Source organism: Myotis brandtii, unplaced genomic scaffold, assembly GCF_000412655.1.
Source record: "Myotis brandtii unplaced genomic scaffold, ASM41265v1 scaffold251, whole genome shotgun sequence".
Taxonomy (NCBI): domain Eukaryota; kingdom Metazoa; phylum Chordata; class Mammalia; order Chiroptera; family Vespertilionidae; genus Myotis; species Myotis brandtii.
Window position 1 is genome coordinate 2,337,805 of NW_005359516.1, and position 16,032 is coordinate 2,353,836.

The 16,032-nt window shown below is 45.6% G+C and overlaps 1 protein-coding gene across 2 annotated transcripts in view; it reads left to right on the forward strand.

Moving 5' to 3' along the window:
- TGFA (transforming growth factor, alpha) overlaps nucleotides 1–16,032 on the forward strand; it is a 93,923-nt gene that overhangs the window by 59,417 nt on the left and 18,474 nt on the right. For both annotated transcript variants that reach the window (XM_014540937.1, XM_014540936.1), the window contains exon 3: nucleotides 10,744–10,864. In XM_014540937.1, the coding sequence (XP_014396423.1) occupies nucleotides 10,744–10,864 (121 nt within the window). The remainder of the gene's footprint in view (nucleotides 1–10,743; nucleotides 10,865–16,032) is intronic.

A 16,032-nucleotide genomic window follows, 5' to 3' on the forward strand; every position in this document is an offset into this window, starting at 1 on the left:
TGGGGGGGGGGGGGGGGGGGGGGGGGGGATCCTGTAATATTTCTCCTTTTAAGAACAAAGTTCTGATGTGGTGGCATTATTATTATCTGTATATTGGATCATTTTGCTCTGTTTTTCAGATTTCTTTATTCTCCTCATGATTTTTGTCTTTGTGTCCTTCTGCGTTTGGGGAGAAATTTCCCAAGTCATTTTTTTTTTCATTTCACTGATTTGATTTACTGTAATAACCAATCGGTTGCTCATAGGTCCATTGTGAATTCAAAACTGGTTGCCATATTTTTTCATTTCCTTGCAGCTGCTTCTTACTTATAGCTCCATGCTGTCATTTCATAGATGCAATGTCAACTTCTGTCTTGAAGACACAAATTAGGGATAATCCAACATCTCCCATTTCTTAGGAGTAGAGAAAGTTATTGAAATGCTTCAAGAATGTTCTTATATAATGAATCTTTTCATGTGGTCAGGAATTTCTTGCATCATCATTACAAAGACAAAGCAGTAACATGATTTATCTTACGTAGATTTAAATCTAGATTCCTAAAAGACCACTCTTTTATAAAACTACTGATAGATCTGTGAGTAAAACAATAAGAAAAAGTAGTTTAAACAGTCAAGTTTATAATGTGAGGTTTTAATTTTAATGATGTTTATTTTCAAACTCTAAAATGTTCATTTTATAACGTTTGGAAAATTATAAAAGAAAAAATAATTGCCCATAATCCCACCACACTCTACATCTCCGTGTTTTGGAGATAATCTTAACTAAAGGGCTTTTACCTTAGGGCAGCCAAAAGTCATCAATATAAAACCCAAATGAAAAAGGAAGAGTCATAATTTTGTCATGGGACAAAGTCCCAGTCACAAACTCACAGCAATGTTTTTAAGGGTACTGAGCTTTGCCAGAAATTTACTTCTGGATACCTCAGTTTCCTTGCTTCAAATGAAGAGTATCCTTCATCCATGCAGACTACAACCGCAGACTATAAATGAAAAAGGCATCTGTCAAAAGTTCTGAGAGCATAGATTGTTCTAGAAAAACAATTGTCCCGGTAGTGCTTACATGTATTTAGTGTAGAGTGTTTGAAGGGATTATGGTTCAAAGACTCAACAAGAGGAAGTATTTTTTCCTAAGGGTAAATTAAGGGTTTCCTGCCAAAAACTTCACCTAACAATTTTTATATTAATAAAAAAGAAGAACAGAGACACTCAGATTCTGCAAAGCCAGGTAGCCCTGGGCTCCAACGGGGTTCTTCCTCCAACAAAGCCAAACCAGAATTCCCCGTCCAGCAGGACTTGGCTCCAGTTCCCAGAGCCGTTCACGTTCTGGTTCAACACTGGCTGATGAGAGCCAAACATAGATATCCTTGTTTACTTTGTAAATGGAAATTTGAAGTGAATTATTTTCAAAATGCTGGTTGACACCCAAGAGGATGTAATTAGAATAAGGGACTTTCTGGTTTGACGATACGAAAGAAAGAAATGATCTGTCTCTTTGAAATGAAATTATTAAATAGTAAAAGAGAGAGAGGAGGTTTGGTTTTCAGTCTTCAAAGCAAAATCATGACCTGCAATTTTCTTAATTGTTTTGGGGGGCTTGGGGGAGTCTTAAAATTACTAAGGCCAAGGCAGGTATAGAAGGAGCAACCTGGGAGCTAGAGAGTGGGTTCATGAGGAGGAAGAGGAGCTCAGTAGGGAGGAAGCAGTCATCTGTGTCTGGTTCATTTCCCTTCTATTTCCATCCCATTTTAACCTATGATGGATCTAGAATGCAGTTTGGGGGCTTCCTGGGGTATTTCACATGTGCCTCTCCCTTCCTCATACCCCTTAAGGGAGGAAGTAGTGTTATTGGTTGAGAGCTGGGTGCAGGTAAGAAGCCAAGTTGAAAGCCATGTATGCTTTGCATCTTTAGATGAATTATGCCCGGATTCTGGTTTTATCCCATACAGCACATGATTTCACTGAGATTTTAGATTCCTAAAGTCTCTACTAATTAAAGCCATTTTGCCTTGGGACTTTTAGCTCTTAATTCTAAAATAGCCCTGAGAATTTCCTGGTAATTTCTAATTTTTTTATGTTGCCCATAAAGATTTCTTAACCCTCAACTCATTCATTCATATTCTCCCTCTCTCTCTCTCTCTCTCTCACACACACACACACACACACACACCCTCTGAGGTGACAAGGTGATATATTAGAAAGAGCAAGATCTTTAGAGACAGGCAACCATGAGTTCTGGTTTCGGTTCTGCCATTTACTAACTTAGCAGCACTGACAGCCTCAACTCCCTGGGCTTCACTTCCATCTGTAAGACAGGGATAGCAATGGCTACCTCACAGGATTTTTGTGAGGATTAAGTGGAATTCTCTATATACCGGTCAAATGCTAGGCATAGTGCTTGCAGTTAGTAGACAATTAATAGTAACTATTATTCATAATAATAATAATCAGCAGCAACAGCGTCCAGAAACTCAGAAAATCCACATTGAGTTAAAAGCTCTTAAGTTCTTTAGATAGAATATGAACCTAGCCAAGTATATCTATGTTCATGTTACCTGATTACCTCCTCCCTGTAGGACTAGTAAAAAGTACCAAAGGTGATGCAAATGCTGCCTTTGCCTTCAAACTAAGCACATGCAGGATGAACCCCATTGCGGTCAAATACCACTGGTGACTTTCTCTCTAAATGTGTATCTATTTCCCCATCACACACACATGCTGTGTCACTAATAACCATACCTTTGTAGGAGAGGAGAAAATATGTTGTCTGCTTCTTTACTGATACCTTTCTTTCAATATGGTTCCCTATCATCCTATACCCCTTGGGTTTTATCCAAGGAGAAATGACCAGAGGGAATTAAATTAACTCAGATGTGGCTTTTTGTTTAATGCTGCAAAAGCAATTCAAGAGTCTGTTTGAGCACTGCTGTGAGCCAGAAGCCCCCAGTCTCTTGGGCATGAGTACCATGTAGCCCAGAGGTTGGGGGCTCTCCAGGCCAGACTTTGTGGGAACCACCCTACTTGCAGCTACTCCTCAATTAACCATCATCCATAGACGTATAGAAATCTCTTTGTCATCTGTTTATGTTTTGCAGCCGCTGCTCCCTTGTGGGAATGATAAGTTCCATATGTACAGTTCCCCACTCCTCCCCCAGATAAAGCAATACTTCCTGTTTCTCCTAAAAGTGCCCCTTTCTGATGACCAGAAGCTGCCTAACAAGTGTTCCCCTTTCTCTGCCACATAATTTGTAGATTTTGATTACATGCCTTCCCATCATTTGTCTTCCTAGACTTGAATAGCATCCTGATTTTCTACAGCTCTTTATTCTCTTAAAATCAGAGAGAACTGAGATAAGATTCCAATTCTAGTACTTTCTAGCTACGTGTCTGTTGGCAAGGTTATCCAAGCTGTAGTTTTGTTTTCTCATCTGAAAAATAGAGACTGCTAATGCTTGCCCCATAGGTTGGTTAGAGGTTTAATGTATTAGTACAGTATCCATGCCTGTAAGTGCAGGTAGAGGGGCCTAAAGCCAGTTTAAGATCAGGTTAAGGTTAAGGTCAAATAGGATCAGAATTAGCCAGTGTTTGAAAAGATTGCTGAAGAAATTAGTTACTCTGTGTTCAGGGATCAGGTTATAGAAAAAATATGTATTTTATAAGTATAGGAGTTACTCTCAGGAAATTGAGAATCTTGGGGTGAAGAATGGTAGTAACAAAAATGGCACTACCCTCCCCACCCCCATCAGGTGGGCGGCAAGAGGAATTGCAGCGCTACGAGTTACTTTTCTCTTTCATTGCTTAACTAAAATGAACGTCCCTTCTCTCTTAAATGTTGGTACTGTGAAGCCAAACCGTTGTCAAATTGCTTTATATCTATTCTTTTTTTAAGTACTCACTGTTCTTGATTTTAAGAGGGTATGAGTTGAGTGATTATATTTATCTCATTCTACCACTGCACACATCCCCAAAACAGTGAAATCGAGTTCTCCTTGTTGGTCGGTAGTCCTTAAGACTGAGACGAGTTTCCCACTCCTACTATAAATGTAACTGGCATGACTTTTCTGCACTCTGCTGACTTCCACTGGTCATTTGAAAACTGCCCCCTTGCTCTCTGCCCTCTCACACAGCCTCAGGAAATGCCCTTATTGATTAGCTTTTTTGACAGGCATTCCCCTCTGTGCTAAAGGTCAGTATGTTGTCACACTTGGTACTGACAATGCTCTTCCTCTTTGGGATCATTTGTAAAACTTCTCAGAGTTCTTATTGACAACCCTCCTCCCCCAAATGCCCGGGGACCAGGGTGCCTGCTCACCAGTTGCTATCTGGAGACGATCCTGTACCATTGGCTTAGCTCTTCCACCACCCCGGGTGGTAGCCCCTCTGTACCAGCCTTTTCTTCACACGCTGGCCAATTGTGAAGGTTTGTGCGTTGTCTCCTGTGAGCTTGGAGTTCCATCTCTGTAGAAAGGGCACTGGTGGCCTGAAGTGAGCCTTCCCCGTCCCAGAACTGAGCCTAGAACTATGTGTGATTCTAGCCTGGCCCTGCAGTAGAATGGAGGCCTTGGTACCTGGGAGCTTCAAAGAGTAGATGTCAGCTGTGTACACTCCCCTACTGTCACCAGGGGCTGCTTGCTGACTCCCATCTTTGTTAAGTTAATCTACTGCCTTTTCTCCTAGACATTCCAGAAACATTCATTGGCTTTGCCTTTGTAGTGTCTAAGAGAGAAATTATTTAGTCCAAGGTCAAAAACCTTGGCTGAGAGTTCCTACTACAAAGCCAGGCGTCGTTATTAAATTGTCAGAAAATTATGAGAAAGTTAGTCATGACATTTGAGGAAGTAATGAAATGGCTATAAATGATGTAAGCTTCCTAACAGACTAACATGTTTGCAACTTCTGACATCTAGAGAAGAGAGTGAGGAGCCGCGGCCTCAGCTGGCAGCCATCCACCAGCCCAGCAGAAAGTCCAATTAGGGCTGCTTTGAAAAGGAGGTGACTGTACTTGGTGGTGTGGATGCAGTTCCCTGGGGAGCAAGGCTATTGGAAGGAGCTGTCCAGATGGCTGCCTCCCCAGCCCTTCTGAACTGGAGAGACCCCTCCTATGAATTGATTCCATGGTTTCCCTGCCCCTTGATTGCTATTCCAGACCCTTTTTCCCATGAGTGAAGCTGGGCCCCAGCCCTATTAGTGGGTCCGTGGTCTCTGGCCATAGATTTTCACAGCTTCCCCAGGAAACAGTGGTGTCTACAAAACATGCGTTTGGTTAACATGTTCGAGGCCTCTTGTAAATTTCAAAACAACAGGAACTGAGCAGCTTTGAAAAACTCTCGCTGCCAATGGACTCAGTATGAGGTCTTTTCTGAAAACCGGAACATTTGAGTTTCCAATACGCCCCGAGTGCTAATCAGACTTGGTGTCTGGAGCAGCCGAGTGCAGGGGCCAGAGCCCTGGGGAATGGGGCCAGCTCTTCCCTCTGTCTGGACTTCCTGGGAGCCTCCTGGAGTTTCCCCATTGACTTTCACTGCCTTCCTTTTCTAAGTCAGGATTTTTCCCCTGTGAGGTGTCTAGGCCTTTCCTTGCTTCACTTGATATTTCCTGGAGTTTTGAGAAAGAAAAATTAAGAAGGAGAGAGGAAAAGAGTGGAGGAAGGTAGAGAAAATATAGGGAGAGGGAGGAAAAAAGAGACAGAGAGACTGAAAGAGTCATTCTCTGGGAAGATGCTGGGAATTTGGGGATTTCCTTGTAAAGGTCATTGTTACCTAAGTTACTGAGCAAATCCTCAGTGACCACCCACCCTCCCTGGATTCATGAGACACTGTAAGGACAGCACCTGGCACTCAAAGTGATAACCCTCTCCTCCCCTCCTCAACTTCCCCAGAGTCTTATTCCTCCTGGGCTTCCTGAAGCTTCTGGGAACATCAGTAGGATGGTTTTGTCTGCCTGGCCTGACCATGCTGCGGTGTGCATTTCCTTTGCCGATTCTGGTGGTATCTGAGACAAACCCCTTTAAAAGCCCCAAAACAGGAACAGTCACTCCCCCCTCATTGTGACGTGGTCTGCACTTTGCACAGAGCTTTTAGGTGCATTAGTCCACGAGGCTATCCACGAGCGTTCCGATGCCACCCCTTGTCTCACCCTGAGGCAGCAGTCAGAGCAGAGGCCAGAATGTGGCTCACTCTTGGAACTGCTGTCGGTCCTCTCCTCCCTGTCCACATCCCCCAAAGCTGCAGAATGTGCTGTTGGAAACAGGACCCGCCCTTCACATCACACACATTAAATTTCTCCGGGTTAGAGGCCAGGACCGCACCCTTTGCGGAGTCTTGAACTAAACGCTCACTTTTAAGATGTTTGTGGTTATAGCAGGGGAGAGAAAGACATGTAGCAGAATAGGAACAGTTAAGTTGCCATGAGTGTGTGCATTGTGTACTTACACATTTCTAGGTGGTAGATTAGAGATGAAATGTATCCTCTAAGATGTTGGGTGTTTTTGTTTTTTTATTCCACACTGCCATTTACAAAAGGTTTTCTACAGCGATTCCTTTGTAATCAGGAAAAAGATTTTAAAAATCAAGTGAGCATGCTCATCGGCTAGCATCGAGCTCCCTCGGTCCCTCAGCACCTTTGGTTGCGTCAGACAGATGAGATTGTAGAGGACTAGGAGCCCCCGTCCTCGCCTGGTCTGTGACTGCAGAGAGCAAAATCAGCACGTTAGCTGCTGTCGCTGTGACGGTGGCGTGGAGTGTCCTCGTCCGCTGGCCTCTTTGGCTTCTTAGTGAGCTGTGTGAAGGACGGAGATGCTTCTGCGTTGTCTTTGGGAGATGGTGAAGGATGTCATTCACCACAGCACATGAAGTCCCCTTCCGAAGCAGCCACAGAAGAGATAGTTGCTCTCTGACCACAGACTTGGGCAAAACTGAGCCGATCCTGCCCATGCAATATGGATACATTTCTATCTGTATGTGCCCTTGCTTAGACTGCGAGGGGCCACAGAGCTGGATCCACCACTCAGCTTCGGCACACGGATGTGATTTTCTGATGCTTGTCTTTGTGCATGGCCTGATACCTACCTTTATTTTCCTTTGCCCATTTATCTTCATTCCTTTCTCACTACCTGTGTCTGTCTCTGTTTCTTCCTCTCTTCCCCCTCTCTCCCCTTCTCTGCCTCTTTCTCTGTCTCTCTCCCTCTGTTGTCTCTGTGCCTATCTCCCTCCTTCTCTCCTTCCTTCCTTTTTCCCTTCCTGTGTGTGTCTCTTCTCTCTGTCTTCCTCTCTCTCTCCCCCTCTCACACACGCGTGCACGCACACACACATGCACACACTCATACACCTTTCCCATCTGCATCCTCTTTTTATGGTAACATTTTTATAAAGCCTCCTCAAATGATTAATGAGAAGAGGCAAAATATCCATCTATATATATATAAGAAGCTAATATGCAAAGTGTCCCTGTGGGAGTTTGACCAGGAGACCGGGAGTTCTATAGCTTGCTATTATGTGTGCTGACCACCAGGGGACGGCGCAGAATGAAGAAAGGTGCCTGTCGGCAGCCAGAAGCCAGGGAAGAGAGGCCCCAGCCAGCAGCCAGAAGGCCCCAATTGGCCCTGATCGCCAGGCCTAGGGACCCTACCTGTGCACGAATTATGTGCACCGGGCCTCTAGTAAATACATAAGATAATGACAATGAGCCTATTCCTCACCAGTTTGGAGAGCAGTGCTCCCAAAAGATGGATCCAGAAGTTTTCTTTCAGTATATTCTATTGAGCTGACACTTGACCGCAAAAGAACTTGAGCAGTTTCAGGCTTTCCTGCTACAGGAGTTTGAATTGCTGGAAGATGATCAGCTCCTAAAAGGATGCCTTTAGGAACCCCTGTCATTTTTGTCTCTAAGAGGCCTTTGTCTCCACCTTTTTTTTTGTTTTTTGTTACTGTTGTTTCCTGTGTAATACAAGCCTGTGTCTCAAACAATAATGAATTTCCCGGAGGGCAAACGGTACTGTATATGAAATCTATCTCAAACCTGACTTTTAAAAAAGCATCTGGAGAGCATGCCTCACAGATTCCTGGGCCCCGCCCAAAGATCCCAATTCAGTAGGTCTGGTGTGGGGCCCAGGAACTTGGCTTCCTAACAAGCTTCGGAAGGTGAAGCTGCTGGTCGACAGAGCACACTTTGAAGAGTCCAGCTCCAAGTCCTGGCAAGGGACTCCCTCCAGCCACGCAGAGGTGGTTGTCTAAATGGCCTTTTGTAGAGCTTATCAAAAGCCTTTTTTAAGGTCTAAATCGAATCAGATTCGCTAGTCTCTAGCCCCTTCATCTTGCCACGTTCACTCCATGACAAGTTTAGTAAGCACAGAGGAGCCAGTTATGTGAATTACAGCAGACCTTTCCAGTGTCTACTCTCAGCAAGTGCCCAGCCTTTTATCAACCACCCAAGGCTGGGACTTGCAGGTAACTGATCGGCCAAGGCAGTTGGTCCTCGTGTCCTGCAGGCTGCTGCTGGACAGGGATGTGCTGCTACCAGGAGGAGCAAGGCCGGACGGCAGCCCTGAGTGGACATCTCCACATGGCTTTGGGCTTCCTGTTTTGTCCTCACATGTGAAAGTAGCTATCCTTAAGGGCTAAAGGGGACATTTGGACTTTTAGTCACACTATACTGAATTTAAGGAGGGAGGGGGAGATTATGTACTAGAGTGGGGGGGGTGTCTTATCACATATAGGATTTCATTAGCATCTTGGGTTGTCAGTGATGGTAACAGCAACACTAACAGGTGAGTGATGTGTAACAGGCAGTTGAGTACAGTATGGATCAAGCTTTGTCTCATTCAGTCTCAGAGCCACCCGTAAGGCAGGTGGAGTCCCCATCTTGTAGAGTCCCAAGCAGGCTGGAAAAGATCAAGTACTTCCTCCAGGTTGCAGAGGCAGGATTCAAACCTGTGCCTCTCTTTCTCCAAAGCCCATGCTCATAACCACTAAATCTCTCTCACCTTCTGCATCAAGGATTCTGTCGTAGTTTGAGCCTCTGCTTTTTCCACTGGAATTATGAGATTTCCAAAATTGATACTTCTAGAAGCCATTCATGAATAGAAAGGCAGCAATGTGAGGTTAATACTCAGTGGTGGTCTAGAACCCCACGATATGAAATGATCTGCCTTTTCTCAAAGAGCAAGAGCTCCAAGAACATTTTTTCCCAAAAAATGAGTGGGAAAGACCCACTCTCCAAGTACCCAGAACACAAGCATAAGAGGACCTTTTGAAAGAAGCAACAGAAACCATCTACCATGTCATCTTGAAATAGCTACCAACTGTGTCTCACAGGTTATGTGGACAAAACGAGGCTATTGGAGTCTAATTTGATCAATCCAAAGTGATGCCCTTTGGGCTGGTCCATTAGTGTGTTCTGTGTTTTTCCTTACAGTGCCCCTGGCTGGCTATTTTTATTCCTTCCTGAAAGCCAAGGAAGGAAAACCCTGAGAGGTTTGGTAATGCCCCTGGCCCTTGAGAGTTATGGGTGTCAGGGCTGTGAGTAGGACCGGTCTCTTCCCCTGACTCTGTTCTCTTTCCCTCCCTGCCCTCCTCAAAGCTTGCCCATTACTGTCTCTGCTGCTCCCAGTTGGACTTATGTGCCTAAGTCATCTTCATGGCATGATCACCCATGCCCACCACCCCGAGAAGCCCTGCTACCATTTGCATGCATAACCTTCCTAGCCTTTATGTTTGTTTCAGCACAATCATACTATACAGACCATCTTGGAAATGCACCAAATTTCCAATAATGTATCATGAACATCTTTTTATATCAGTAATGCAAAAGCATCGGTTTAATGGTTATCTAGTACTCTTTTGTACCTCTCTTCTGGTTTCTTGTGTTTAAAACAAATTTTTATGAAGGCTATCTTTAAAGGCCCTTGAGAGCTATGGGTGTCAGGGCTGTGAGTAGGACCGGTCTTGCCCCCGACTCTGTTCTCTTTCCCTCCCTGCCCCCCTCAAAGCTTTCCCATTACTGTCTGTGCTGCTCCCAGGTGGACTTCTGTGCCTAAGTCATCTTCATGGTATAATCACCCATGCCCACCACCCGAGAAGCCCTGCTACCATTTGCATGTATATCCTTTCTAGCCTTTATGTTTGTTTCAGCACAATCATACTATACAGACCATCTTGAAAATGCACCTAATTTCCAATAATGTATCATGAACATCTTTTTATATCAGTAATGCAAAAGCATCGGTTTAATGGTTATCTAGTACTCTTTTGTACCTCTCTTCTGGTTTCTTGTGTTTAAAACAAATTTTTATGAAGGCTATCTTTAAAATTTGGTCACTGTTGCATGCAGGAAGCCAATCAATGATTCTCTCTCAGCACTGATATTTCTATCTCTCTCTCTCCCTCTCTCTTCCTCCCTGAAATCAATATTTTTTTTTGTAAAAATAAAATTAAAAATGGTCACTGTCACTTTGCAAAGCAAAATTAGGGTAGTAGGCTTTAAATAGTAAAATGGCTCTGGTGTCTCTGACTCACACAGAATCTGGTGGGGAGGTTGTTTTGTTTTCTACAAAGGTAAATAAATAAAGCCCTGCTGGCAAGCACACGATGTAGAAGGCGCTAGCCCTGGACTGGCTGGGAGAGAAGTGAGAGCTGTGGAGGGGGTGCCGGTACAGACCAGAAATCCCAGCCGGCCCCTCCTGACCAGTGGGACCAGCAGGTATGCCTTCCTGTACTGTGGATCTGAGCCAAATGTCTTTTCTCTCCCCAGCAAATCCACCCATGGCCGCAGCTGTCGTGTCCTACTTTAATGATTGCCCGGATTCCCACAGTCAGTTCTGCTTCCATGGAACCTGCAGGTTTTTGGTGCAGGAGGACAAGCCAGCATGTGTGTAAGTGTCCCCTGGTGTCCTGGGGTTCTGGGGCTGGGGACAGCCCGGCAAACAATTCAAAGAACATTTCCCTCCACGAGACTCCTGGAGCCTGACATGTTGGAGGGTCAAAACCCAGCTGGTGTAAAAGCCCAGTCCAGAGTTACTGAGGCAGAACCTCCTGGGAGCCGGGAGCCTGGTAATCTGCATTTTAACAAGCATCTCAAATAACTGCTACTCAGTTCAGCAAAGTCTGAAAATTCCTGGGTTCAAGTTTAATTCACAACATAGAAATGTTGAACGGCAAGGCACTGGGTTGGATCTTTAGAGTAGCCAGAGTCTCTAAGATGAGGTCTCTGCCCCGTTGCATCTTTACATGCAGCTAATAAAATAAGCAGAAGCACATGCAAAGGGTTAGTGCATATACGTGGCAACAGAACAAGGAAGAGCCTGGAAATAAAGACGCACGCCAGGGCACGGCGGTTTCCACACTAGGCTGAGCCCCCTGCAGCGGCTTCGTAAAGAATACCTGAGCCCCTCCCCAACCTCCTGAATCAGAATCTGTAGGAATGCGACCCGGGAGTCACATTAGTTAGGAGCCACCAGCCATGGTCAGCCGGACTGGGGAAGAAAGGCTCTGAGGAAAGCTTCTCAGAGCAGGTGTTGGGGCTGGGCTGCTGGGGAGAACAGAGAGGTTACTCCAGGCTTGAGTGTCAGGGACCTGGCTGTTACAGTCAGAGCGGCTACAGCAGGGAGGAGATGAGGCTGAAGACGAAGGGGAAGCCAGGGCCTATTGGAAATGAGCCTTTATTCTGTAGGCAGTGGGAGCCGTTGGTTTTGGAAAAGGATATTTTAAGAAAATTGATCTGTCCATACTAGAAAACTGTTAGGTGGCCTTATACCCAACATGGGCACTATTGATATTTGAGGCTGGATAATCCTTTGTTGTAGGGGCTGATCTGAGCATTGAAGGATGTTAGCAACACCCCTGGCCTCTACTGACCAGATGCCAACCAGTAGCACCACCACTTCACAGTCATGACAATCAAAAATATCTCCAGATATTGCCAAATGTCCCAATGCGGGCGGCAAAACCACCCTTTCCCCCCTTAAGAACCACCCATATGGGTAACTTCACCTATATGAAGTTACCATTCTAAAGGTTGAAAATGGTTGAAAGTCAGCAAATTCAACGTAATAGTACCAGTAAATAATACTAAATGTTAATAAAAGCTAGCATTTGTTGAGCTTTTGTTCATGCCAGTCACCATTCTAAGCACAATCTATGTGTTAACTCATGCAGTCCTCATAATGATCTCGTGACGTAAGCACAGACAGGCTGAGTCCATAACCATGACGCTTAAGGATGTCAGATGTGCCCCAGACTCCTTCGCCCTCATTAGGGAAGCCCCGCTCACCTTACTTGTCCCCCTGGAGTGAAGAGAGGCCCCAGTTTTGAGTGTTGTGTGACAGTGACAGTGTTGTGTCACTGTGGTCATGTTGATTAGTTGAAGAGAATAAAGGGAGTAAGATTTTTTAAAAAAGAAAAGAAATATCAAATACATTAGCCAGGAGAGCTGTGGCAGTAAATGGTGGTTGGTAGGGCTCTCTGCTTCCTGAGGTGTGGCTGTGTGAACTGAGCAGGCCCCTTGGGGTGCCTCCGAGCCTCACCTGGAGAGGCACACTGGCCACCTTCCTCCTGGAGGAAGGACTGTGTGAGGCTCCCAGGTCATGTCTACAGAGCTAGGAGCCCTTCCCACCCCATAAATACAAAGCACAATGATGATAATAGTCACAGTCATTATTCATTATTATCATTCTCATTAAGGTACACGGAGGGGCCCCTGGGGGACTGATGGGGTTGTTTTTGTTAGCAGCCTGGTCATTGTGGAAAAACACTGGCCCTGGAGGAAGTGTTGCCTCTTGGCCCACATATCAGGAAAGCTCCCAGGACAGCAGGTAGAAGGCACTCTCCCCTCCAGGTACCCAATGCAGGACCTCAGGAGGCTGCCCCTGGCTGTGCATTGAGAAGATCATCTTCAGAGAGAGAGGGCAAGTCTTCCTGAGTTCTGATCAATTGTGTCCAAAGCTCAGTTTTTTTCCTTCCCACCAGATGGGGGAGGGAGGGGAGGGCTGGTATAAACTTTCTGAGAGCCGGCAGGCTCCAGCCTGGGTCAGCAGTTAAGCCAAAGCGATAACCTCATGTGTAGCTAAGACCCCTAGCGCTGGAGGAAGCCTTCTCTTGTTCTCCTCAGTCTGGATCCCAAGCCCTGCTCTTGGCCCAGGGAGATACTTGTCCATCACATTTACACACCATTACATTGCTGTCTCTTCTCCATTCACATTATAAATATTACTATGTAGTAATCTCTCAATAAAGGCCATAGCTAGTGCCAGGCATGGCCACAGTACACCACATACAGTGGCTCATGGAGTCCTGACAGCTTCCCTTTCAAGTAGGGATTCTGGCTTTTATTTTATAAATGAGAAAACCGAGCCAGCCCAGGGATTTTAAGCAATTTTCCCAGAGTCCCAGGGCTTGTAAGTGGTAGAGCTGGGAACCAGGTGGTCAGTTCCAACCCGAAACCCATGTTTTCAGCCACTGCCCCGGAGGGCAGGCTGCCTCAGCCTCACAAAGTTCACCTGAGATCACGAAGCTCTTTGGTTACCAGGAAAGGTGTTGGCACCTTCTCCCTGCAGGTAAACCTTCTTCCAGAGAAAGGCCGGAGTCACTTCCAAGCTGGTTGCCGTGATCACAGACTCCTAAGGAGTCCTTCCTGTGGGCCCAGTGTGGGGTCTATGGAAACAGCCAAGACAGTTTTGCAGTTTGGGAAAGCTGGCCTTCTGTGGGGAGGCGCAGCCGTGCAAGCAATGACCAGTTTCCCCACTGGATCTTGGTGGCACTCAGCCCACAGACATGGTTTATGTGGCAGGAAATGACAACCCACGTTGTTCTTTGGTGGTTTTACTTAGTTGTCAGCATTTGGGAAGTCAGGTTTTACATCTCCATGCACAGGCCCAGCTTCTCTAAGTAAACACAGGGCTTGCCCTCTCCAGTTCTCCAGTCTCCACTTCTGTGCAACAGGAGCTTGTAAGCTCGGTGAGGACAGGACCACACCTTATACCTGTTGTATTTATAGTACCTAGAAGATGTTCTCATTAATCAATTCCCACTAGACCAGAATCTCAGCCCATACAGAGAAAGCAGAACATTCTGTCCCTGATCTTAAGACCTGCCCCAGCTTTGGGGCCCTGACAAACACATTCTGGTCAATAAAACTGACATACCTTGAAGTAAGGCCTCGTCTTTCATGGCCTTATAAAGAAAACCCACAGCGACCCAAGATCATAGTCTCAAAAGAGGGAGTTCTTTCTATAGTATTGTCATCCTTAAGCTTTGTATTCCATAAGACCAATAAATAGTCTTTAGGTTTCCAGAGAATCTCAAATGACACCTCACACTAAACTCTGAGGTCAAGCAAAGAAGTTCAAACAACTCGTCAGAGATAGCCAAAGGTAGTGAAAGCTGGCCTTAAACATTTATGCTTCAGATGAACCCTAAATTGTATTGTATGTCTCCCTTTAATAAAACTCTGCTGGTACCCAACCATATCAGGAAACAAGTGGGAAAAGAATTCCCAAGACAGTAAAGCCATAGAAATGCGAGCTCAGGACTCGCACATTATTTTCCCTGAGGCAGATTCCATACTGTTGGTCTGCTGCCTGCAGAAGCCTTCAAACAAAGGAAAACAGTTGAAGGAAGCCACCCAAGCGACACATTTTAAGGGTTCTCGACACATTTTAAGGGTTCTCGTGTCAGCAGCCAGTGGCAACTAGTTTGAAGGTTAAAGTTTCTCACCTGTTCAAAACAGCTCCTCCTTCCTCCGTGACTGAATTCCCTGACAGCTTTCCCACAGCAAAGTGTGAAAACAAAGCCCTGTTGGCCAAGGAAAACATTCCATATGACCCGGCCACAGCACATTCCAGTGGGACCTGAACAGAGTCAAACACCAGAGAAAAGTGATTGCCCGTGTGACCAGGAACACACCTCCCAAGAGACCAGGGTTGAGAGGTTTACTTGGTGCTTGAGCCACTTTATGTAGATCAATTCTCACTTCAACAGCCAGCAGGTGGTGGGCCCCCAGGTTAAGAAGTTATGACATCACTACCATCCACATGTCTGGAGAAAGTGTATGTCCTCATTCTCTGTCTACTCCGCCAGAAGCAGATACTGAAGGTCACACACCAGGTGGGATAGCACAGCAGTGAAAGGCACAGATTTGAAGGACAGACAGACCTGAGTCTCAAGTGACTTAGCCCCATTAAGCCTCAGTTTCTTTGTGTATAAAATGGGGACATTAGTACTTCACAGGATTGTGATGAGGACCCAGTGGCCATAATGCAGATAGAGCTATTGCTGTTCAAGACAAGAGACATTAACAAAACAGCCAAGGCTATTTAAAGTGATTTGTTTCTCAGTCTCTCTAGCCACGTTTCCCTTTAAAATGTTTTTATTGATTTCAAGAGGAAGGGAGAAGGAGAGATAGAAACATCAATGATGAGAGAGAATCACTCATTGGCTGCCTTCTGCACACCCCCTACTGAGGATTGAGCCTGTAACCCAGGCATGCACCTTTAACCAGAATGAAACCTGGGACCCTTCAGTCTGCAGGCTGATGCTCTATCCACTGAGCCAAACCGACTAGGGCTCAAGCCACATTTCAAGCACCCAATACCTCTAGAGGCTGATGTGCTAGACATCATAGATAGAGACTGTTGCCATCATCTCAGAAAGTTCTATGACACAGCGCTGGAGAACATTCAAGCCCAGTTCCCAGCAGAGCATAAGAGCAGTTGGCAACAGGACTAACTCCATTGTGATCAGGTTAGTGTTGCCATTACCACAGCTGAAGGACATTGAAAGATTCTGCTGAAAGAAGCAGTGAAAATCAGGTAGACCATGGTACCAGGTCTGTCCCATGAGGCCTGTAAATCAGAGCTGCAAAGGAAGTCTTTACTCCATCCAGCCCACTCCTCCCGAGCCCCAGAAGCAGAGAGGCTATAGGACTTGGCAAATCCAGTTCTAAAGAGGCCAAGAATGGGTGAGGCCAATACAGATGTCCTTGGGCTCAGGGGCCTCCCTCCCCCCCATGCCCTGTGGCTTTTCTCCATATTACAGGCAAGTTGGT